This window comes from Papaver somniferum, chromosome 8 (assembly GCF_003573695.1).
Source record: "Papaver somniferum cultivar HN1 chromosome 8, ASM357369v1, whole genome shotgun sequence".
NCBI lineage: Eukaryota > Viridiplantae > Streptophyta > Magnoliopsida > Ranunculales > Papaveraceae > Papaver > Papaver somniferum.
The window spans coordinates 130,464,934-130,489,905 of NC_039365.1; the positions used below are offsets into that span (position 1 = coordinate 130,464,934).

The window sequence follows — 24,972 nt, forward strand, 5'->3', positions numbered from 1 at the left end:
TGTCATGTTGACTAAGCATGATTCACCTAGTGATCTGTCATCCAACTAATGATGGACAGGTTGGATGACACATACATACTTAAGTGATGACTAAGCATTCTTCTAACCTCTTGTATATATCCAGAATTTTGTGATTTTCCTTTGATCAAGCAAGAGGAAATAGAAGTAGAAGCTAAGTCATTGAACCCTTAATTACTTGATGATTTATGTTTTCTTCTTCTTATACATATAGAATTATGTGTCATGCTTCTATTCTGCTCTTACTGATGTTAATCAATTTAGAAATTACTATGTGTTGGTTGTGCAACTATTAGAGATTATGTGCAGCTATTGACAGGAAGTAATGATTGTTTTCATACCTATTTCAGATGTTGTAGAGCATGTAAATACTAGGGTGTATCATGATTTCAGCCTATGAGTTCTATATAATCATGTTTACGGATTAAGTACATTGATTATGAAGCTGAAATGCCAACATCTTCCACTTCAACAAAGTATGATAATTGAGAATTTAGTGTAGTTCAATAACCTACCTATAGGAATGTCCACTTTACCCTCACATTGGTGAGTACTTTCGTGATACACCAATGACAAGCAAGAGGGTGGTTTAACTATAATGAAATGGGTACACCTACATGAACTGGACTGGTAAACCCACTGCAGTGAATTTTCTATCATCAATATCCAAAAATTCAATAGGTGTTTTTCCTTTAGGCACTATGATATGGCAAGATGGTCTTGCATCCAAACCCCTGTAGAAAACACAGCCATCACAAACTGGAACCAACTAAAAGAGATATCATCACTATTGTTATTCTTAAAAACATACTTTAACACCATTTGGACACTATCAGAATAAGACCAAATAAATTGGGTGAAACAAAATAATTCTACGTAGCTTGTTTATTACATAGAAATTTATGTGGGAAAATTGTTGGATAGTAATACCGATATATCATAAAAATGCAGTGCCAAATAACCATGAACACGAAACAAAATTTTTTTGATAGCTTTCATGATTACACCATTAGAATCTGCCGTAGACACTTACCATCCATAATTTACAGTGTGGTATCACTTTTTCTGACATATAAGTGGACTTAGTTCAATATGTCAACATTTTGAATCATGACGTTTCCTTGTTAAGCTAAATAGTTTAGTGGAATAATAAAAGTAGAGTAAAACTGATTATTTCCCTCACAAAAATGGCTGCAACATTGGAAATATTATTACAGAATATCAAACCCAAAATCCCCAAACTAATGAGAAAACACTTACTTTAAAGCTCACACCACCAAAAGTATGTTCTATGCATTCAATAAGGACATAAAACTCATCCTCCAGCAGCTCTCTACCTATGTTCGAATCCTCCTGGTTGGCAGTAACTAAATTAAAAAACAAAAAACATCAACAATTAAAATTCTTCATTTCAAAACATGTGCTGCTACATTATAAAATTTGCAGAATTACAACATATCCATTTGAACATTTAAATGCCATCTTTCCAGACATTCAAATCTTTGGTCTCAGAAAAAGAAAAAGGAAGACAAAGAAAGCAATACCAAAATCCACCAAAAACCTCTACAAAAAAGTATGATGTCAAAGATTACTTAAATAGGAAATTATTCAAAGACGACTGCAACACGTTTATGAAAACCATTAGTGTATTATTTATAATGATCCACGCACCGTTTTTTGTACATGCATTTTGGTATAGCAAGATGATTGATCCACAATATCGTTAAATTTATAGACGGTAAACAAACTTGACTATCATGCTTTGAATTATGTGGTTCAAACATGAACTGATGAGTCTAACCGATCTTACACATAACACAGACTATCTTATAAATTACCTTTAGTTGGAGATCAAATAGTCTAATGATAACCACCATCTCATCAAAAAGAAACTAAAAAAAGAGTTTAGATTTGTTACTTGGATTTAAGGGAGCAAAGCTCGACTTGAGTAAATTGGCGGTGAAGCCATGGATCCAAGACTACAACACCAATGAAGCTGAAGATCTTGCCGCTGTTAACATAAGCTAACAGGCGTTGTAAATCAAAATAGAAAAAATATTAGTTATTTATTCTTAGTGGATTCACACTAAACCAAAATCACAAGTCAAGGTATGTGAATAAAGATTATAACCCAATAAATAAAACCTCCAAAATTAAGTTAATAAGCACAAAATCAAAACAAAAAAACTGTGCATACCTTTGAAGAAATCAAAGATTAGTCATGTGGATATGTCGCTTGGCTAATCTATTTATCGAGTAAGATTAGATTTCTTCGTTCGTAATATTTTCTGTCGTTGTTGTTTTTGGGAGGTGTATACACATAAGTTATCGTCCGCCACGTGTCGAAAGAGTTACACGTGGAAGGCAGACGTCGATTGAACATCATGATAGGATGCCACGTCTTAACATCCAAGGGGCATCTGTCATCTACATCTATTCATCATCAGACCCATCCAACGACAGAGGATCAAGGGGCACCAGAAGAATGAGCTACCGCGAAGTACCGTAGAAGGCTGAGGGATTTACTTTACTCCATCCTGAGGAAGATCCAAGATCAAGGGTAGGGATGAGTTTTGCAGACAAAGATGTGACAGGGGCACCAAACAGCCGCCTGACGCGTGCAGGCTACCCCAACCACCCGCATTAAATGACACAAGCATAGGATGCGTGTCAAACATCCTATGGAGAAGAAGGAGGCTCGCCTTCGTTTCTGCATAATGCCGTTGGGGGACGATGGGTCATAACGAAGGTAGCGTCGGGATGACACAGTAACCTAGACGATAAGGATTGTTGTGTTCTAAGAACGAGACCCACAAAACAAGCCTATATATACCCCTCTCCACTAAGAGAGAGGGGGCCAACCATTTTTTAGTTAGAGTAACATAGAGATAGAAGAGAGAAATTGTAAGAGTAAGTATGAGTTTTATTTCCTCCATAGCTTCATCCCCCACTCAAATTCATTGGACTATCTTTGTAAACTTTGAAACATAATAAAACACCAACTCCCGTGGACGTAGACCTTAGTGCTAAACTACGTAAATCTGCGTCTCGTTTACATTATGCACTTATAGTCTTCGTACTCTTTACATCATGCATCTTTTAAATCATCGTAGGAATCCCTATGATAAGAAGCAAGGACGAGCCCTAAGTCTCAGAGCTCCCTTTTTTACTTTTTTATGCAACTTCGATTATGTTACTATCATTTCGTCTGTTATATCATGATTGCGAACTTTGTTTGTGGATACGATGATACCGTCATTATTTTTGTTTTCACAATCTGGCGCTAGAAATAGGGACTCTTGTCCCGGTAAAAGATTTATCTTCCCCTGTGATTTTACTTTTTTGGTTCCCAGCGTTATTCCCCAAATAATAGTGCTTTGAGAAACTATCATTATTTCCCCTCCGATCTGCGTTTGCTTTAACAAAAACCTTCTAGATCTATATTTCCCCTTAGATCTGCGTTTACTGTAACAAAAATATTCTAGATCTATATTTACCCTTAGATCTGTGTTTACTTTAACAAAAACCTTCTAGATCTATATTTACCCTCAGACCTGCGTTTGCTTTAGCCAAAGCCTTTTGGATCTAAGTTTTTTCCTCACAGGAAATATCTTCCGGACTCAAGCCTTTTAGGTCTTCAAAACCATTTCGTTCAAGTTTTTATCATCCTTGGAGAATATTCTTGTCGTGTTGTTTTTAACAAGCATATATCGAACCTATGTTCTCAGGCATAAAACCTTTGGACCTGCCTGTTTTCGCAAAAGTATTTTCAGACTTATGAATAGATCTATGTTTACGATTGTTGGATCTACGTTATCACTCGTCGTGTTTCCCGAGATGTTTTTCTTGAAAATCTTTAGTTATACGCGGTGGTATTTGCCCCTTTCTTTGGATTAACTTTGCTAACAAAGCCACTGTGGATCTTGTTCTTCGAAAACATTTCGTTTTTGATGAAAATCGAAGATGGAGAAAACGAAAGACATGGGAAAAACCAAGGCGTCGTCAAAAGAAACACCGAGGGCAACTCCAGTTGTAACACGCAGCAAGCAGAAGGGTGATAAGTCGAAGGCAGCAAATCAGAAGCAAGATGCCGCAGAGATCACCTCACCGTTAGATGCCAATACCGTAGCGGCAGCGGCCCTCAAAGTTGTAGCATCCAAAGCCGACGCAGCAAAGACGATAGCAGCTACCCAAGCCCATGAACAAAAGGAAGGATTTGATGAATCGGTGATGCAACAACCGGTCTTCGGAATGCCACCAACGATTGACCAGAACCAAGCTCTGCCAACTACTCAACCCTTGTTAACAGTGAAACAACCAGCGCCCCCACACGCGGAACTGCCAGTAGTTTCTACCGATCCTCCCCCCCTTTAATCCATACAATAGACGAAGGTCATACTGTGGCCATTGGAGGGAAGGTGCGAACCGGGACCCCAAACCAAGGATCGAGCCATTCCCCTCAACTGATGGTAGAGCTCGAGGAATTAAAGAAGAACCAGCGGGTATACCCAGATGCAGTAGCATTGATGGCTCGAGAAAATCAGAATCTCAAGGATAGGATCACCCAAAGCATAGGAGCGGCACGCCAACATGACGAAGCAAATTCAAAAGTACCGGAGCCCAATCGTGACCGAAGAATCATCGTAACAAACGCCAACATTCCAGATCCATTAAACCGAAGTCCTGCCAATAGATTATCGGATCCAGACTATGTCCCCGGGGATTCAGATTATTTCGATAGCGAGAACCGAAGAGATGGACGATCCACAGGCAGAGAGGATCACCAGCGGGAAATGGAGGACCTTCGTGCTGATATGATGGCTGAAATCAAGTAATTGAAAGCAAGATAAGGAGGAGGAAGACTAGAAGAAGTGATGAGGTAAGTCAGCACCACACTGTTGACTCCACACCTAGCTAAGGCTCTCATTCCCCAGAAGTGTCCCATACCAGCGTTTGAATGCTACGATGGATCCAGCGACCCCGCGGCCCACCTTCGATATGATAATCGTATTTTGGCTCGATGGGACCAGGACGATGCGGTCCTCTGCAGATATTTTCCTTTAAGCTTGAAAGGATCAGCCTTATCTTGGTTTGATAACTTACCACCCAACTCTATCGACTCCTACAGACTCCTACAGCCATCTCACGGAGAAATTCTTGACAACCTACATGTACAACAAGGCTGTCAACACCGGGATGGACAAGCTTTCTCGCTAGCAGTCGCATACAAAGAAACCATCAGAGAATATATTGATAGGTGGCATAGAATCTTTCAAGCAATAGGGAACGTAGCTACGGTGGTCACCATCAATTGCTACAAATAGGGATTGGATAGGATGAGCCTGTTATTCGTCGAAATTCATAGAAGTGTACCCGCGACCGAAGGAGATCTTCGGGTTATCATTGAAAAGCACGCTAGATTGGAAGAAATCCAGCGGGAGAATCCTAGATCCCAAACGCAAAGATCACATCAGACTAATTCCGTGGAACAAGCCAGCGGATCCAAGAGAGGCGCCTAGGCCGAACGTACAAACGAAGATAGAAGAGGACGAAGGGATGATCGTCAACGTGATGATCGGAAATTCGAAGATCAAGTGTATACGAAGCTCAACACCAACTACACTCGCATCCTAAGGGAGATTAAGGATCGAGAGAACTTAAAGTGGCCTTGGTCCAAAGGAAAGCAGCACCTCGGTCCGAGAAATCTAGGGACTACTGTGAGTACCACTGCTTCAACGGGCATCAGACCGAAAAGTGCAAGAACCTCAAAATAATGATCCAAAAGCTGATTGACGCTGGTGACCTCAAGAAGTATGTTCATAAGGCAGAAATCGATGACAATGCAAAACGAAGCAAGCAAGTCCAACTACCTGAGGGTAACCGAACACTCAATACCATTTCATGCTCCGAATCCAACGGACCCTCTATGACTGCCCAGGCAGGAAAAAGATTCAGAAAACAATGCGAGGACTACTGCGAGCTGTACAAGATCGACGAGGTCGGAGTTGATGAGCACGAAAAATGGATGAACGCACCAATGACATTCGACGCTGAAGATATCGAAGAAGACATGGAGGACCACAATGATCCTCTAGTTCTCACTTTACCAGTAGCAGGATGTAACGTCAAAAAGATCCTGATTGACGGTGGGAGTTCAGTCAACGTTCTGTTTTATGACATGTTCAAACGAATGGAACTGAATGATGGGCAACTGATGTCTTCTTATTATACCATTTATGGATTCAACGGCCCCCTAACGAAGCCCCTGGGAGACATCGTGTTAGAAGTAAAGGCAGGACAAATGAAGATCGAAACCCGGTTCAGTGTGGTCGATGCTCCTTCTCCCTACAATGCCATCATCGGTCGAAGATGGGTACACAAACTCAAAGGAGTAGCAACAACGTATCACCAATACCTTAGATTCCCAACGCCCGAAGGGGTAATGGAAATTAAAGGAGATCAGGTTACAGCCCGAGAATGTCAAGCTCTGCAAAACCAACTCAATAATGAACAAGATGAGCAACGGAAGTCCCGGAGAAACAAAACAAAGCGGCCGCCAAGGACAAGGCAATTGACCTTTATCTCGAATAAATCTCAGGAAAAAACTTGACGAATGAAAGCACCGTTCTAAACACTGAGGCAGGTACCTCAACAGCTAAGGGGGCTGAAGAGCCTACCAAATAGCAATCAAAGAATGTCCCTCTCCTAGGGGAACCAAAACCTACATTCACATCTGTAGAACCAAGAAGGAGATCAATATAGGGACCTAAGAGAATCCGAAGATAATAAAGATAGGAACCTTAATGGATAAAAAACGGGAAATAGCGCTGATCAATTTACTCAAGGAATATGCGGACATATTTGCGTGGAAGTTAGGAGACATGACAGGAATTGATCCGAAGATAATCCAGCACGAGCTTCGTATAAAGCCGGTAACGAACCCCTTTAGACAAAAAGTACGAAAGGTTGCACCAGAATACCACCAGGCGATTGAGAAATAACTCCGCAAGCTATTACAAGCTAGATTCATCAAGGAAGTAAAGTACCCAACGTGGATTTCGAACATGGTCATCGTTCCAAAGAAGAACGGAGGAGTAAGAATATGCATCGACTTCACCAACCTCAATAAGGCATGTCCGAAGGATAGTTATCTACTCCCAAGCATCGATCAACTGGTAGAATCCGTCGAAGGGTACGAAGAATTATCATTCATGGATGGATATTCTGGGTACAACCAAGTAGTACTGGCAGAAGAGAAAGATAAAGATAAGGTTGATGTACTCGAGCCCTTAAGTTTAAGACGATGGGAGGTCTTCGTTGATGGATCGAGGAATAAAAAAGGAGCGGGCATAGGCATCTTTATCACCACCCCCGACCGGAGATAGGATCGTGCACGCATTAAGACTAGAGTTCAAGGGGCATACCAACAACATCGTGGAGTACGAAGCGTAGTACATGCTCTTCGGTTCATAATATAAATGGGAATAACGGACGTACGCCTAACAAGTGATTCACAACTAGTCATTCTACAAGTGGAGCTGGAATACAATGTTTATGATGAGACCCTCTCAACATATATGGCTCTAGTCCAGACCCTAGCATCACAAATATCCAACATCAAGTTCCGACATCTATGTAGAAGAGACCTCAGGCATGCTGATGCCTTAACATACATATCATCTATGCTAAGGGATAAAAGCGTCAAGTCCATCAAGATAACAAGAGTATATGAACCTTCGATCAACCCGCAACAATCCTTCGCTACAAATTTTGAAGACGATGTGTGGGAGGACATCGCTGACGATGATGCTGGAGAAGATATCGAAGAGGTCTTTGTCGAAGATGATATCCTGTCACGAGCCAATGAGGATGAGGATTTCAGCGACGAAGAGGACTGGAGAACCGGAGTTCATCGATTTCTTGAATAAGAAACTCTTCCCGCAGACCTGAAGCAGGCCCGAATAATACAATCAAAAGCAGGGAGATATGACCTTCTTTACGGAGTTCTCTATAAGAAGTCCTTTCTCGGTCCCTTATTACGCTGTTTATCCAGAGAAGGACATTGTATCCTTAAGGACATCCACTATGAAGACTCGGGCAACTACAACGGAATGAGATCGTTAGCCGACAAGGCCAAGATGCAAGGATATTACTGGCCGCAAATGATACAGGATGCAGCCAGGATGTCTATAAGATGTGAAGAATGTCAGCCTTTTGCTAAGAGAATCCACGCCCCAGCAACGAAGCTAAACTTGGTAGATAGCCCATGGCCATTTTCAAAATGGGGCGTAGATATCGTCAGGCCCCTGATCGAAAGGTCATGGAAAAGACGAATCTTGATCGCAGCTGTAGATTACTTTAGCAAGTGGGTGGAGGCCAAAGCTCTAGCCAGAATCAGAGACGTGGACATATTCACATTCATTTTTCAGAACATTATTTGCAAATTTGGCATTCCTGCAGAAATCGTCTCCGACAATGGTAAGCATCTACAAGTAAAGAATATAGACATGCTTTTTGATACCTTTAAGATCAGGAAGAACAAATCGACTCCCATCTACCCCCAAAGTAACGGCCAGGCCGAAGCCACAAACAAGACTCTGGATCTTATCCTCAAGAAATCGTTATATGAACACAAGGGTCGGTGGTATGAACAGCTGCATAATGTGCTATGGGCTTACAGAATCACACGCAGGTCCGCCACCGGTGAATCCCTGTTCTTTCTCACTTATGGTGTAGAAGCAGTCATTCCGACAGAAATTATCATGCCAACCACGAAGACTGGAGCATGGGAGAAGAACCTAACATCAGATATGATGTTGGAAAGTCTCGATGACCTAGAAGAACGAAGGGAGACAGTGCTACAAAGAATGGAGAACTATCAACGAAGATTGGCAAGAGAGTACAACAAGAAAGTTAGACTTAGAAATTTTGTAGAAGGACAGTATGTGCTAAGGACTATACCGCAATATCAACGAGAGAAAAAGTGGGGCAAATTAACACCAACATGGGGAGGGCCATTTATAATACACGATATTGCAGGGAACAGATCTTACTATCTGCGTAACCTGAAAGGTGAAATCCTCAGGCACCCCTGGAATGCAAAATACCTCAAGCCTACATGAAGAAATGCAGTTCTGCACCTGCATGAAGAATACCAGAAGAAGAAGATGGCGCATCCGCTTGACATGTTTCTATCTCTGGTCGAGGAGTAGCAGACATCGCCACGTCAATCAAACAAATCTTTTGCAAAAACTCTATTGGGGAAAGTAATTATATCTGATCTCTAAGGACTCCCCTATCAACGTCTATAAGTGTAGGACCATGAGGAAGGATTCCAGTAGAAAGAGATACCCAACCAATTGATAAAGCAGTGGCTCAGCAGAATGGGTGCATGTAAATAATTGAATAACGCATCACATGTATGGGAACGCTGCATTAACCCCCATCGTTCGGTAATCCTCTGGCCCAGGGTTAGCCGACGGGGTGAAAGGTCCGAAGTCATTGACGAAGGTACCTCCCTTAGTTATTGCTTTCAAACACTTTTAATTACTTAATCATTTCTCAACATTTATATAGGCTCACTATCTAAAAGGTTATATGAACTAACAATGCAGATAATCATGGTTGTACATATCCCAACAAACGCTGATCCATTCCATAAAAGTTGATTACAAGTTTGGGGAATTAAACAAGAAATATAAAAGATACACAAAAAATGGCCTGAAGCCAAGTAATCAAAAAAGATCAACTTTCTATAATGAACATAGAAACCTACTTCCCCTTGGACGACTCGACGTGATCAGCTGGATTCTTCTTCTGAGACGAAGGGACACTTCCTCCCGAAGAACGATCGGAGGTGTAGGTTACGGGCTCAGGCATAGGACGACGAGGGTACTTCTTAACAATGCCATGATCCTTCAGAAGGCTCTGCTCGATCTTGGTCAAGGTATTGTTAACCTCTTCGGAAAGCTGGCAATGAGCCTTATATGCGATAACGCCGGCCTTGAGTTCATACTGCGAAAATGAAGACTTCAATCGGGATACTTCCTTGGCTGCCTCCTTCGCTGCGTCGTCTCGAGATCTAGCCAACCCTTCGTAGTACTTAGTCTGATCCTGCTGGTGCACTAAGGAAGATTGAGCCTCTTTAAGCTTTTCATTTGCAAGGCTAAGATGTCCCCCGAGCTCTGAAAAAGAAGGCACACATGGGTTAGAAAATTAAAATTATGAAACCGCCCACGTCCAAACAAAGGTATACCTTCGACACTGGACGAATCTATCTCATATTCATTAACTACAGCGTCCCGGGCTTCATCGAGAAAATAATACTCGTCCTAAATTTTCTTATAATCCAATCAAAGATTTGTGAGAGCAAACTGACACTCATCCAACTCTACATGTTTCATGGAGTCCAAACGACGAAGGCGATTGACTTCATCACTCATTTATTCTATCCCTTTAGTAAGCCTATACATATTAACTTCAAGATCTTTCTCAGATTTGATTAAACGAACAACATCGGCCCGAGAAGTACTTAAAGCGTTACTAAAGGCACAAGCCTCTTCCCTAGCATCGTCCCTTTCCCGAACAAGCCGTTGGATGTAACCCCTAATATCAGGATAGAGGGATGAACGATCCTGGCGAAGCTCTTCTTCCAAGTTTGCTACTTTGGTTTCTAGACGAGAAATATCCTCACGCTCCTCCCGTAGGTTCTCACGAGTCCACAATAAAGCACCATTGAACTGACGACGATTGGCATTCCAACTGTTCTGCATATCAACCATTTGCTCCCGTCTTTCTCGATACTGTGCCGCCAGTTCATTATGTTCATCGGCCCGGCCGTTCCATTTATCAGCCTCATCCTTAATTTTCTCCACCAACTCTCTGATCCGAGAAGCTTGGCGAGTCCTCTCACTTCGAAGCCATGATAATTCTTTGACATCACCCGCTGAAGATAGGTCCGGGAGACTCAGACATCACACTAAGAAGACGAAAGAGAGATACGAAGAGGAGTGTAAGGAAAAATGACGAAAGAGGAGTGTAAGGAAAAAAGACGAACCTTTAGAAGACGAAGATTCGCTATGAGCCTTCTCCAACTTACTGCGAACAAGAGCGAGTTCAAGACGAAGTTTCTCTTCGGAAGCACCAAGCTGCTCTTTCCCCTTCAGTCGATTCTTCAACTCCAACATCTCCTTATCCTTAGCAGCAACGACCGCCTCAGCAGAATTCAGTTCCTCCTCCCTGTGGCGCAATTTTCCCTACATCTTGAGAGCCTTCGGCTTGAAGAACTGGTACAAGGTATGATTGCAGTGCTCTCTCCTCACCAGCTGCATAAGGAACAACCACATGAAAATCATTAAGAAAAGGACATCGGATCCCTCGACTTAATAACTGCGATCGCCTACCTCGAGAACACGCTGTTAGGGATAACCATACTGGTACCCATCAGCTATGTCCATCATATGAGCAATGGAATAAGGAGGATCAACCAGAAGACTAGACGATGTAGCTACCAAATCTTTTTCCTAGACTTCAGCAACCTCATCAGGGGATGCCAGCTGCATTCTCTGACGGGTGAAGGCGTCGGAATTTTTATCACCAGGCACTACGGGGGAAAGATTGGGCACGCACATCAAGCCTTTCTTCATCAACCAATCAAAGGTCGCATCATCTCCATCGTGCATCATAACTTTCTCAAAACTATCAAAAGATGCACCAGCGGGGAACCCATCACCAGCAGCGATTCCTTGGCCAACAAAGTTCTTCTTGGCCTCAGCTTCCTTAGTAACACGAACTTCGGCGTCCTCACCATCATAGCTATCATCTTCCTCATCTACCTTTTCTCCTTCCCCCCTCCACCCCCCCTCCGCGCAAGAACATCACATTCATCGTTTGGTGAAAGCAGAGAAAAATCTGAAGGTATCCCTGTAGTAGCAGTAATATCGACCGGATCCCCAGCGGAATAAATTTTACCAAAAGAAAATTCTTGGTTACGATTTTCTGACAGATGATCAGCGTCCTCGTTCCCCTGAACTTGCATAGACTCAATGGGAGGATCGTTCACCCGAGCATCAGACATAATCTTCTCTCCACCAGTTCCACCACCAACATTTGCAGCACTTCCGTGACCAGGAGGAGAAGTACATGTGCGCTCCTCATCATCGGTATTATCTTCATCAGAGTTCTCTTCTTCATTCACCTGGTTGTTCACCTCGGGGATCTCTTTCTCTTCTTCACCGGCAGGGGAAGACTGAACGGGTCCGATCTTCTTCTTCTTCGAAGACTGCGACAAAGCACCTGATCAACTCCTGATTCCAGGGGAAAACATACATAAAAAAACATACTTTTATAAGTAATAAAATCATACCTTGACAGTGGTAGTACTCTTCTAAGGAAGAACCGCATAGGAACTCTCCTCTTCATCAACAACATCAACATCATACTCAAAGTTCATGCCAGCGAAATTTAGTTTCCAAGGGCAGAACTCACCATAGCGGGATGGAGCACTATCACGAGGCTGACTACCAGCAACAGGACGCCACCCATGTTGACCAGGTACCCAACCATAGGCCCAAGGACCAAAAAATTCAATACCGGTGGCATGCCACTCATAATCATGATCACGCTTGAGTCTTTCATTCTTGGGGAACAACCTTTGATAAGGAGTCCCTCCAGTACCAGGGATGTAACGAAGCTTTGAGTCACTCACTTCGCTAAGAAGACGAACCTCACCTTGAGAAGACGCAATCGTACGAAGACCTACACTCCATGGATTACGATTTCTACCATTAACGTATTCCCCGAAAGAAGTATTGAAATTCTCAGGAGTATACCAATCTTTCTCAGCAGGGTTGGGAACGTATCACGTCATCGTCGTCTCGCCTTTACTCCGAAGATAACACTCTTTCAACGTATATAGATAATTTACACTTAGCTGTACCACTGAACGACAGTGAGTATGAGGAGTGGAACCCTCACGATGGACCAGAATGTCATAATAAAAAGAATCCCCCGACTTATACAGAGGCAACATCAATCCAGCTTCGAAGGCCCCCACGATTGTCATCAAATGGAAGTCATCATACTTATAGTTCACAATTATATCATAAATAAGATAATCATCCGGTGCATAAAACTTAACTTCAAAAGTCTCGAGGCCATGCTTTATCTTGAACGCTTCAAGATCAACATGCTTAAAAGTAACCTTCTTATTGGAAACCGAGACGTTTCGTATAACCGGGGCAACGTCAGAACTAGCAGCTTTGACCGACGACGGTTTCTTCGGAGGAATCATATCCGAAGCTTTTCTCTTGGTTGGCGGATTCCTCGACAGGTCCGCCTTTGGTGTAGCACCTTTAGCAGAAGATTCTTTCATGGGAACGGTAGATTGTGGAACCTTAGGCTTCTGAGAAGGCATCGTAACTGGGCAACAGAACGAAGAGACTGCACATTCAGTGGTTCAACACGCTGAGAAGAAGGACACTGCACATTTGTCGGTTCAGCGCGTTGGGAAGAAGGATGAACGTAAGGACGGTTAACTGCGTATCGAGAACCCTTCGGTGGATCCCCCCTTTTCGTAGATGTAACCCTGGGACCTGACAAAGACGAAGTCTTATTAGTACGAAGATCCGGTTGAGAAGACCTAGATGGACCACCCTTCGGAGGAGATATATCAGGACTTATAGATGGAGGAGATCTGTAAAGGCTTGACGGGGGAGTACAATAAGGAACACGAGGAAGATCATCCATGTCTGCAAGGGGCAGAGAGAAAAACGAAGATCGGAAAATAGAATCTACAATTATCACAGTTCATTAGGAACATCATCAAAGCATGAGAAAAAAACTGCATAAACAATCATCTTGATTAACTCCATGAAGTCCGAAAACCCTAATCCAATCATAGCCATAAGAATTCGAAAAAGCCTTGACCCGGCGATCAGCAAAAAAGCTCTAGGTTTTGTGATAAAGAACAGGGGAAAGTATATATACTTTTGTATATTATGTTCTTCATCACAAAACCCAGACACAACATCAGCAGAAAAGGGAAAATCAATCAAAACCAGAAGCAGGAAGAACACCATACCTGAATTGAAAGCGCTACGGATGAACGGAGATGATTGACAAGCACCTGATGAACGAAGACAGCGATGTAACTCCAAAGATCTTGTCAGAACTAATTAAAAGCAGTAACTGAAGTGATCAGTAGCTGCAAAAGTTAAGAAGACAAAAAAGAAGAATGAAGAGGTTCAGAGAAGAGAATGAAGAGTTTTGGCCTGACAAGAATGAAGAAGAGAATAAAACTTATTTCACTTGCAACTTCTCTCATATTTATAACAAAAACATAAAACCGTCACATAGTTCAAGGAGAAGTTATTTCTAGTAGTGGAAAACGTGCCTTAAGAATAAGGAGGAGTTAATGAGAGGAGTGGGGGTTGTGAAGACAGTTTTCTCCCAACTTTGACCAACTTCAAACTTGGAGAAAAGGGGAAAATTGTATACACATAAGTTATCGTCCTCCACGTGTCGATAGAGTTACACGTGGAAGGAAGACGGCTCTTGAACATCGAGATAGGATGCCACGTCTTAACACCCAAGGGGAATCTGTCATCTACATCTATTCATCATCAGACCCATCCAACGACAGAGGATCAAGGGGCACCAGAATAATGAGCTACCGCGAAGTACTGTAGAAGGCTAGGGGATTTACTTTACTCCATCCCTAGGAAGATACAAGATCAAGGGTAGGGATGAGTTTTGCAGACAAATATGTGACAGGGGCACCAAACAGCCGCCTGACGCGTGCAGGCTACCCCAACCACCCGCATTAAATGACACAAGCATATGATACATTTCAAACATCCTATGGAGAAGAAGGAGGCTTGCCTTCGTTTCGCATAATGTCGTTGGGGGACGATGGGTCATAACGAAGGTAGCGTCAGGATGAAACAGTAACCTAGACAATAAGGACTGTTGTGTTCTAAGAACGGGACCCACAAAAGAAGCCTATAGATACCCCTCTCCACTAAGACAGAGGGGGCCGACCATTTTTTAGTTAGAGTAACAGAGAGCTAGGAGAGAGAAATTGTAAGAGTAAGTATGAGTTTTGTTTCCTTCATAGCTTCGTCCCCACTCAAAGTCATTGTACTATCTTTGTAATCTTTGAATACATAGTGAAACACCAACCCCCGCAGACATAGGCCTTAGTGCTGAACAACGTAAATCTGCGTCTCGTTTACATTCTGCACTTATAGTCTTCGTACTCTTTACATTATGCATCTTTTAAATCATCATATGAATCCCTATGATAAGAAGCAAGGAAGAGCCCTAAGTCTCAGATCTCCCTTTTTTACTTTTTTATGCAACTTCGATTATGTTACTATCATTTCGTCTATTATATCATGATTGAGGATTTTGTTTGTGAACAGGATGATACCATCGTTATTTTTGTGTTCACAGGAGGAAAGAGGTAAAAGTTAGGAGAGAAGAAGAGAGAATCCCTAAGGTCGTGAGAAGCCGCAGTGTATATCTTTCTAAAACAAACGCACATTACCTTGAGTATTCTGCCATCAAGATAAATTATGCTTTTATTCGGGAGTTTCACATTTTCGAGGGTTTAATGGAAACCTGGGATACCATAAGATTGCTTAATATTTGTTCGGTCATGGGTGGAAGAGGGACTACCATCGAATGGATTTAAAACCCATTCTGATCTTAGATTCTTCACGGGAGATCAAGAGTTTTTCGTTTAACATTTAATGGGAGAGTATTTGTCATTTCATCTCTTTCTTTTTTTCTTAAGGTTTTTAGGTTTCTTTTTTATTCTAACACGATGTTTGATCTTAGAAGTACTAGAGGTTTCGTCGTAACTGTGATCTTTTATGCCTTCTGTTAACAACTACTATGTGAAACTTCGACTTTGTTAGGGAAAAACTTTACATTTTCAAATTTCAACCATTTGAAGTTGACTGCTGCCGTTAACAAAGAAACTGTTAAACGTGTAACCTTCGTGCTTCATAGTTCTCCGAAAATGGAATTCCTTTCTATAGACTTCTTTCTACGTCGAGTAAGTTAACATTCCTAGATATCAAATTGAGCTATTATTTATTTATAAGCATTGATTTTATGTACAAATACTGATATTTACCGCAGGGGGTTAATGAGGAAGAAAGTTTTGAACCACAAACTACAGCTTTTGAATACTGTGTTGATAACCTTAAGGTCATCAATATCAAGGGTTTCAGAGGAAATCAAAACGAAATTATATTGGTGAAAAGTTTGCTGGAGAATGCAAATATCCTACAGAAGATGATTATCGTTTTCTTGAAACAGATTTCAGCAAACTTAAAACTGCAAAATCAGATTTACCTCGATATTTTACTGCATCCAAGAGGCTCACCGAGCAGCGAAGTTGTTTGTGAATTATGAATCTCTCTTTTATCCGAAATTTTAATTGCTTAGTCTACAGAACATGTATTTGTGATTTGTGAATCTCTCATGTCCTGTGTAGTAAGAGCATTATTTTTGGTACATACTTGTTGATATCAATTTTTTGGTACATGCTAATTTGCAAATAGACGCATTCAGAAGAATTCTATATTTTTCCATCTTTAGCTTGTTGAAGTACTCCCTCCTTCCCTAATTAGTTGAGCCATTTGTAGTTTGCACAATTATTAAGGCAAGGAAAGAAGGGAAGTATGTTTAAGTATTTTTTACAAGTATGTCCTTATGGATAATAACTTGTAAAACTTCGAAATGATTTATCTCTTAAACTATACTATGGTTTTTCGTAAACTTTATACCGTTGAAAAGCATTTTAAAACACCTACGTAACGATTATAAACATGACTATCAAATTATACATATTTCTTGTAGTAACAATATTCAATTAAAAGGGTAGTTTTAGAAATCTCCTTGATTAGTGAAATGGCTCATCTATTTGTGGGACAAAATTTAAAACCAAATAGCTCAACTAATTAGGGACGGATGGAGTATTTAGCCTCCAGCTTATGTACATCTCATCCATCATTCCAAGAGTAAATAATTTCAATTGAAGATATGAATGTTCTCATTGCAATATCTTGTTTGTTGTTGGATTTCCAGCGCCACTGCTTCATCTGGAAGAAGTGGCGGCATGCATTTTGCATCAAAAAGAAAAAGAGTGGAGGCATGCATGTATATTAGCCCTTGCTCTTACAGCGGTCCCCTTAGAATTCAAGATTGATCAGTGGGATGATTAAAGGTTAACCCCAGCTACCTTGTATTCGAAAAGAAAACCCTTACAACCTACCATGTTTTCCAAAATGGGTTGGTGTTATATGGTTTTTCGTTTTTATAAACAAGTGTAATAGAGAAATCAGTACAAATCTTTAAGACATGGGGCCGTTCAAAGATTATATTTCTACGCTCTCCTTACACCCATGTGCACGGTCAGAATTTTATTTTGACCTATACTTCGAAATATCGAAACCGTACTTCTAACAACTCTGACTTATATTATGTTGGATAAAAATGAGTTTTCACTTAAAAAATTTTGGTCTTGGTGTGGTTTGATCTTAGTACCTAAGGGTTATATGGATGCTTACTCATTTCTTTGAGTGAATGAATCTCTCTTTAGTCCCACATTGGGTATAATAGAGAAGGAGCTCCACTATATAACCATATTCATATGGATGTATTGACAAACGTGGGTGAAGCAGGTGGGGCGAAATATACATTTTTTCGACCCATATATGTGCGGGTAAACCATGCACCAAGTCAGGTATTTAATAGAATTTATTTTTGAAGTTTTTTCTTAAAAGAATTAATTCTAAAAATATTTTCTTAAGAGATTTATTTATGGAAAAATTATTTTTGTATGTTTAACTTGTTTTTGAAGAAAACAAATACCTAACTTGATTTGCAAGTATCTTCTCCTTTAAATACAACTCGAAAATCTGTTTTTGTATATACCAAAAATTCTTCTTTCACTCTAGGGTTTCTCCATACGTTTTACTTCCATCCCTGTTGCCAAGTTCAAGTTTGGGTAGCTTGCGTTGTACTAACACGAGCTATATTGGGCAGTATTATCCTGGACACATCTTCGTTATGAGGGGTTTAGCATTACTCATCTCGAGTATACCCGCGAACTAATGTGTTAAGGACAACTTGTTGAACTGGTGATTCAGCCTTCATCAAGTCATTTCAGCAGAGTTGTTTTGATTCATTTTTTTTTGCATATTATTTTGATACATCTAACGTGATGTTAATTGTTGCAAGACTCCAACAGTGATAAATGACCATATGCTTCAGAATTTATTCAGTCGATGCGTGAAGCACTGAAAGTAATTGTTGTATGTTTTGATAAATATGATAAGTATGATTCTGAAATAAATGGTCGGTTGTCAGCGACAATAGCAGCTGTAGAAACTTTTTTCTCATTTTGTTCCCTACTTGAAGCTCAAAGCATAACGTTGTAACCGTGCTTGGTGAAGCTAATGAGACCTTGTATGAACGAAGTTCTAGAGATGCATATTGACCATTTTAAGAAAGTTGTTGGTATTTTCACAGAAACTGATGGTTGGGTACTCGGTAAATACCTTATTTCAGGAATTCTGAATGAGAGAGCCTTTCCCATGATAACTGGTTGTGAACTGGAATATTGCATGCTCACTAACAGCGGAATGAAATTAACATCATTGCTGCAGGTGTGTTTGAATTATTTCTGCAAGTAATACTACAATTTCCCTTGGTTTGACTGCCTTAGTTTTCTTGGTATAATCAAACATAAAAAAAAAAAACGTTATCGCATATGTTCTAAAAAGTTCTTTAATTATGTTCAGGGTATCATTAGTGGAGTTTTGCCACTAATCGACCTTCAAATGGAGATCTCGGTTCTCAATGGACTAATGGAAATCTTCAGAGAATATATCCTTGTCAATATATTCTCTGAAGAGTTCCATTAGTCCATTGAGAACCGAGATCTCCATTTGAAGGTCGATTAGTGGCAAAAATCCACTAATGATACCCTGAACATAATTAGAGAATTTTTTAGAACATACGCGATAACATTTTTTTTTTGTGTTTGATTATACCAAGAAATCTAAGGCAGTCAAACCAAGGGAAATTGTAGTATTACTTGAAGAAATAATTCAAACACACTTGCAACATTGATGTTAATTTTATTCCGCTGTTAGTGAGCATGCAATATTCCAGTTCACAACCAGTTATCACGGGAAAGGCTCTCTCATTCAGAATTCCTGAAATAAGTTATTTACCGAGTACCCAACCATCAGTTGTTGTGAAAATACCAACAACTTTCTTAAAATGGTCAATATGCATCTCTAGAACTTCGTTCATACAAGGTCTCATTAGCTTCACCAAGCACGGTTGCAACGTTATGCTTTGAGCTTCAAGTAGGGAACAAAGAGAAAGAAATTTCTACAGCTGCTACTGCCGCTGACAACCGACCATTTATTTCAGAATCAGACTTAACATACTTATCAAAACATACAACAAAGAATTTCAGTGCTTCACGCGTCGACTGAATAAATTCTGAAGCACATGGTTATTTATCACTGTTGGAGTCTTGCAACAATTAACAGCACGTTAGATTGTCAAAATAATATGCAAAAAACTGAATCAAAACAACTCTACCGAAACGACTTGACGAAAGCAGAATCACAGGTCCAACAAGTTGTCCTTAACACATTAGTTCGCGGGTATACTCGAGATGAGTAATGATAAACCCCTCACAGCGAAGATGTTTTCAGGATAAGACTGCCCGATATAGCTCGTGTTAGCATAACGTAATCTACCCAAACTTGAACTTAGCAACAAGGATGAAAGTAAAACGTATGGAGAAACCCTAGAGTGAAAGAATAATTTTCGGTATATATGAAAACAGATTTTCAAGTTGTATTTAAAGGAGAAGATACTTGCACATCAAGTTAGGTATTTGTTTTCTTCAAAAACAAGTTAAACACGTAAAAATAATTTTTCCATAAATAATACTCTTAAGAAAATACTTTTAGAATTAATTCCTTTAAGAAAAAACTTGCAAAAATAAATTCTATTAAATACGTGACTTGGTGCATGGTTTACGCGCACATGTATGGGTCAAAAAATGTATATTTCACCCCACCCGCTTCACCCACTTTTGTCAATACATCCATATGAATATGGTTATATGGTGGAGCTCCTTCTCTATTATACCCAATGTGGGACTAAAGAGAGATTCATTCACTCAAAGAAATGAGTGAGCATCCGTAGAACCCTTAGGTCCTAAGATCAAACCACACCAAGACCAAAACATTTTAAGTGAAAACTCATTTTTCTCCAACACAATATTAGTCAGAGTTGTTAGAAGTACGGTTTCGATATTTCGAAGTATAGGTCAAAATAAAATTCTGACTGTGCACATGGGTGTAAAGAGAGCGTAGAAATATAATTGTTGAATGACCCCATGTCTCAAAGGTTTGTACTGATTTCTCTATTACACTTGTTTATAAAAATGAAAAACAATATATAACCAACCCATTTTGGAAAACAAGGTATGTTGTAAGGGTTTTCTTTCGAATACAAGGTAGCTGGGGTTAACCTTTAATCATCCCACTGATCAATCTTGAATTCTAAGGGGACCGTTGTAAGAGCAAGGGCTAGAAGATACATGCATGCCTCTACTCTTTTTATTTTTGATGCAAAATGCATGCCGCCACTCCTTCCAGATGAAGCAGTGGCGCTGGAAAAATCCAACAACAAACAAGATATTGCAATGAAAATATTCATATCTTCAATTAAAATTATTGGCTCTTGGAATGTTGGATGAGATGTACATAAGCTGGAGGCTAAATACTTCAACAAGCTAAAGATGGAACAATACAGAATTCTTCTGAATGCGTCTATTTGCAAATTAGCATGTACCAAAAAATTGATTTCAACAAGTATGTACCAAAAATGATGCCTTTACTACACAAGACATGAGAGATTCACAAATCACAAATACATGTTTTGTAGACTAAGCAATTAAAAGTTCGGATAAAAGAGAGATTCACAATTCACAAACAACTTCGCTGCTCGGTGAGCCTCTTGGATGCAGTAAAATGTCGAGGTAAATCTGATTTTGTAGTTTTGAGTTTGCTGAAATCTGTTTCAAGAAAACGATAATCATCTTCTATAGGATCTCTGCATTCTCCAGCTAACTTTTCACCCATACAATTTCGTTTTGATTTCCTCTGAAACCCTTGATCTTGACGACCTTAAGGTTATCAACACAGTATTCAAAATTTGTAGTTTGTGGCTCAAAACTTTCTTCCTCATTGATCCCCTGCTTTAAATATCAGTATTTGTACATAAAATTGTTGCGTCTGTAACAATAAAACACTTAAGAAAGATGTTAGAAAGATGTTAGAATAAAAAGATTAATTTCTGGAAGGTAAATAAACACTCAATTGGACTGCAAACAGAGGACAGAGTCACGTGTTCAACACGCTGTCCTTAACACGATATTTTACCTGTACGCCTCAAGAATGAGTGATGCCTATACCCTGTGGTCAAGTTCGTATCCAGGATAAAAACTACCCGTTGCAAGCACTGTTAGCACTACAGTACTTGCCCACTCTTACGACCTCAACAACAATTGCGCACGGAATGAAAAATAAAAGACCACACAGGGGGAGAAGAAGAAAAGAAGAGGATAGTAGCTCTTCTGGAAACAAAACGAAATGAGAGAAAGTGATCGCTTTATATAGGGGAGAATAGAGAGAGGTCTCATAAACGCGCATTAAAACAATTTCAATTAATTCAAATTTTTTCCAACGGTTTTAAACGTTCATGCATCACTTAATATCGATTTGAAACGTTCATGCGTCATTATGTTTGATATAAAACGTTCATGCAAATTTAAGTTTGATATAAAAACATTCATGCAAATTTAAGTTTGATATAAAACGTTCATGCAAATTAATGTTCATGCATAAACATAATGTTGCCCAAAGAATTATTTTGTTTCAAATATTAATTCGATAAATTCAAAAGAAATTTTGCCAAAAAATATAAGTCCACACCCACACCCGAACCCGAGCCGGCCCGGCCCGCACGGACGGACGGCGGCGGCGTGCGTGCTTCGGTGCGAAGCACCGCGCGTGTGTGAAAATGTGCGATTGCACCAACTGGCCCATTGCCTAAGTCCTCTCCCTCGCACAAAAGTGCTAATGACCCAAGGGCCACTCTAATATCAAAAAATTCAATACTTATGGAGAGGTATCATCTTTAGTTTTCCCTATGTGGGACTAAAGGTTCATTCACAAATAGTGAAAATGAGCTAGTGTCCTTAGTGACCAATAGATCCTAAGTTCCAATCCCACCAAGACCAAAAACCAAACTATTTATAAACTCATTTTCTCTAACAATCCCCCACATGAATGAAATACCGATAAAAAATCAGAAAACGGAAAGCGAGAAATACCACTTAGGCAAGAGGTGTCCATGAGGTCTTGAACCTTTGCTTAGTGAGAAATTGCCGGAACTACTTGATGGACAGTGAACGCGATGTCTTGAACTACCATCGTTTGGTGTAATCCGCGATAATAACCACGCGTGATATCTCTCTAGGTGCTGTCGAGTTCGTGCCGTTGTGTCCTTTTTGGCCCTGGACAAATCCCGTTTCTCCGAATGCTCTAGAGAATCAGCTCTTCTCATAGGAAGCGACCCACTTCCACATTCAGATAGGTGAGTTCTATCAAGAGTGTTTACTGCTACACCCCACTTCAATCTAAAATTGAAACTATAGAACTCATTAAGACTTAATAGAAAGTCATCCTCACATGCAGTCACACTATCACGTCTACACCATAGGGAAGGGGCAGAGAATGAATTCTCTGATAGTGTTTACCTTGACCCGCCACAAATTAGTTTCTCATTCGAAACCTTGATCTTGGGATCTCCAGTCAGCAAGGTTGAGTATCCTTCATGGCAAGTTTATTTAATGAGCCTAAGCCCCATCCCCTTAGATGCATTACTAACTATCTCCTTGGACAAACCTTTCGTCAAAGGGTCCGCGATATTCTCCTTGGACTTAACCCAATCAATGGAAATAACGTTTTGAGATTAGTTGTTTTAGGGTATCGTGTCTTCTTTATATGTATAGACTTCCCATTATAGTAGCTGTTTTTAGCTTTAGCTATGGCAGCTTGATTATCACAATGTATAGATATAGCCGGCACAGGCCTATGCCAGAGAGGAATGTCTTCTAAAAAGCATCTTAGCCAAGCGGCTTCCTCTCCTGCTTTATCTAGCGCAATAAACTCAGATTCCATAGTGGATCGAGCTATGCAGGTCTGTTTGGAACTCTTCCAAGAAACACCCCACATGCTAGAGTGAAAACATATCCACTCGTAGACTTAGACTCCTCTGAGTCTGATATCCAGTTTGCATCACAAAATCCCTCAAGGACGGCAGGATACCTTTCATAATTCAAACAAAAGGTCAACGTGTATTTCAAATACCTCAACACTCTAAAAAGTGCATCCCAGTGTTCCTGCCCTGGATTACAAGTATACCTACTTAACCTACTCACATAAGCAATGTCTGGCCTAGTACAGTTCATCAAATACATCAGACTTCCTATAACTCGTGAGTATTCAAGTTGTGATACTCCATTACCTCTGTTCTTTTTGAGTTTACAACAAGGATCATACGGAGTATAAGCAGGTTTACAATCAAAATGATTGAATTTTCTAAGCACAGATTCAACATAATGAGATTGACTAAGACTATAACCGTTAGAATTTCTCCTAATTTTCATCCCTAAGATTACATCTGCAGGGCCTAAGTCTTTCATGTCAAAGTTCTCATTCACATGTTCTTAGTGGAATTAATTACATCCATGTTTGTACCAAGTATAAGCATATCATCAACATACAAGCATACAATCACACATGCATCATTACAAGCTTAGTATATACACACTTGTCAGATTCATTGATTCTAAAACCACTAGAAAACATTACATGATCAAATTTTTCATGCCATTGTTTAGGTGCTTGTTTCAATCCATACAAAGATTTTTTCAGTTTACAAACTTTGTTTTCACAACCTTTCACTACAAAGCCCTCAGGTTGTTCCATGTAAATTTCTTCATCTAATTCACCATGTAGAAAAGCTGTCTTTACATCCATTTGATGTATTTCTAGGTTATGAACCGCGGCTATAGCAATTAACATCCTAATGGAAGTAATTCTCGTAACGGGTGAGTAAGTATCAAAGAAATCTACACCTTCCTTTTGTTTGTAGCCTTTGACTACTAACCTAGCCTTGTATTTTTGAATAGTTCCATCTATGTTACGTTTCCTCCTGAAGATCCATTTACATCCTATGGCCTTACACCCTGGAGGTAAATCTACTATCTCCCATGTATCATTTTCTTTGATGGATTCCATTTCACTAATAGAAGACTCTTTCCACCACGGAGCTTCAGAAGAAGTCATGGCTTCTCTATAAGTCTGAGGATCAGACTCTGCTAGTGTTATGAAGTCAGGTCCAAAAGAGGTTTTGGTTCTAGCCCTTTACTCCTCCTAAGATCAAATTCTACTTCATCTTCCTCTAAAGGTAAAGTCTGACTGGTTGAAGGAACATCTAGGGGATCAACACCTCTCTTACGAGAGTCAGATTTTAAAGGAAAAACATTTTCAAAAAACACAGCATCCCTAGACTCCATAATAGTATTTACACCAATTTCAGAAACATCAGAATTCACAACCATAAATCTATATGCAGGTGTATGCTCAGGATACCCTATGAAGACACAGTCAACAGTTTTGGATCCTATCTTGGTTGCTTTAGGTTTAGGGATCTGAACCTTAGCCAAACACCCCCACACTTTAAAGTATGCTAAAGAAGGTTGTCTACCTTTCCACAATTCGTATGGAGTTTTATCTGATCCTTTAAAAGGTACTCTGTTCAGGATATAGCAGGCTGAGAGGA

The 24,972-nt window shown here is 40.1% G+C and overlaps 2 protein-coding genes across 2 annotated transcripts; one reads left to right on the top strand and one right to left on the bottom strand.

Annotated features, from left to right (window-relative positions):
• Nucleotides 1-5,791: 5,791 nt before the first annotated feature.
• LOC113306040 lies at nt 5,792-6,628 on the top strand. Its single transcript, XM_026555026.1, has one exon. The coding sequence runs from the start codon at nt 5,792-5,794 to the stop codon at nt 6,626-6,628; it is 837 nt and encodes a 278-aa protein (XP_026410811.1).
• A 3,161-nt stretch (nt 6,629-9,789) lies between these two features.
• On the bottom strand, nt 9,790-11,461 carry LOC113306041 (golgin subfamily A member 6-like protein 22). The gene is made up of 6 exons (XM_026555027.1): nt 11,421-11,461; nt 11,340-11,342; nt 11,075-11,256; nt 10,497-10,963; nt 10,274-10,349; nt 9,790-10,202 (listed from the first exon to the last, which is right to left on the bottom strand). The coding sequence occupies exons 1-6, from the start codon at nt 11,459-11,461 to the stop codon at nt 9,790-9,792; spliced, it is 1,182 nt and encodes a 393-aa protein (XP_026410812.1).
• Nucleotides 11,462-24,972: the final 13,511 nt, after the last annotated feature.

Coding starts and splice junctions, on each gene's coding strand:
- LOC113306041 (XM_026555027.1), bottom strand. CDS start 11,461: ATGGGTACCAGTATGGTTATCCCTAACAGCGTGTTCTCGAG. Junction 10,964..11,074: donor CGAATCTTCGTCTTCTAAAG/GTTCGTCTTTTT, acceptor ACCTATCTTCAG/CGGGTGATGTCAAAGAATTA. Junction 10,203..10,273: donor AGATTCGTCCAGTGTCGAAG/GTATACCTTTGT, acceptor CTTCTTTTTCAG/AGCTCGGGGGACATCTTAGC.
- LOC113306040 (XM_026555026.1), top strand. CDS start 5,792: ATGATCCAAAAGCTGATTGACGCTGGTGACCTCAAGAAGTATGTTCAT.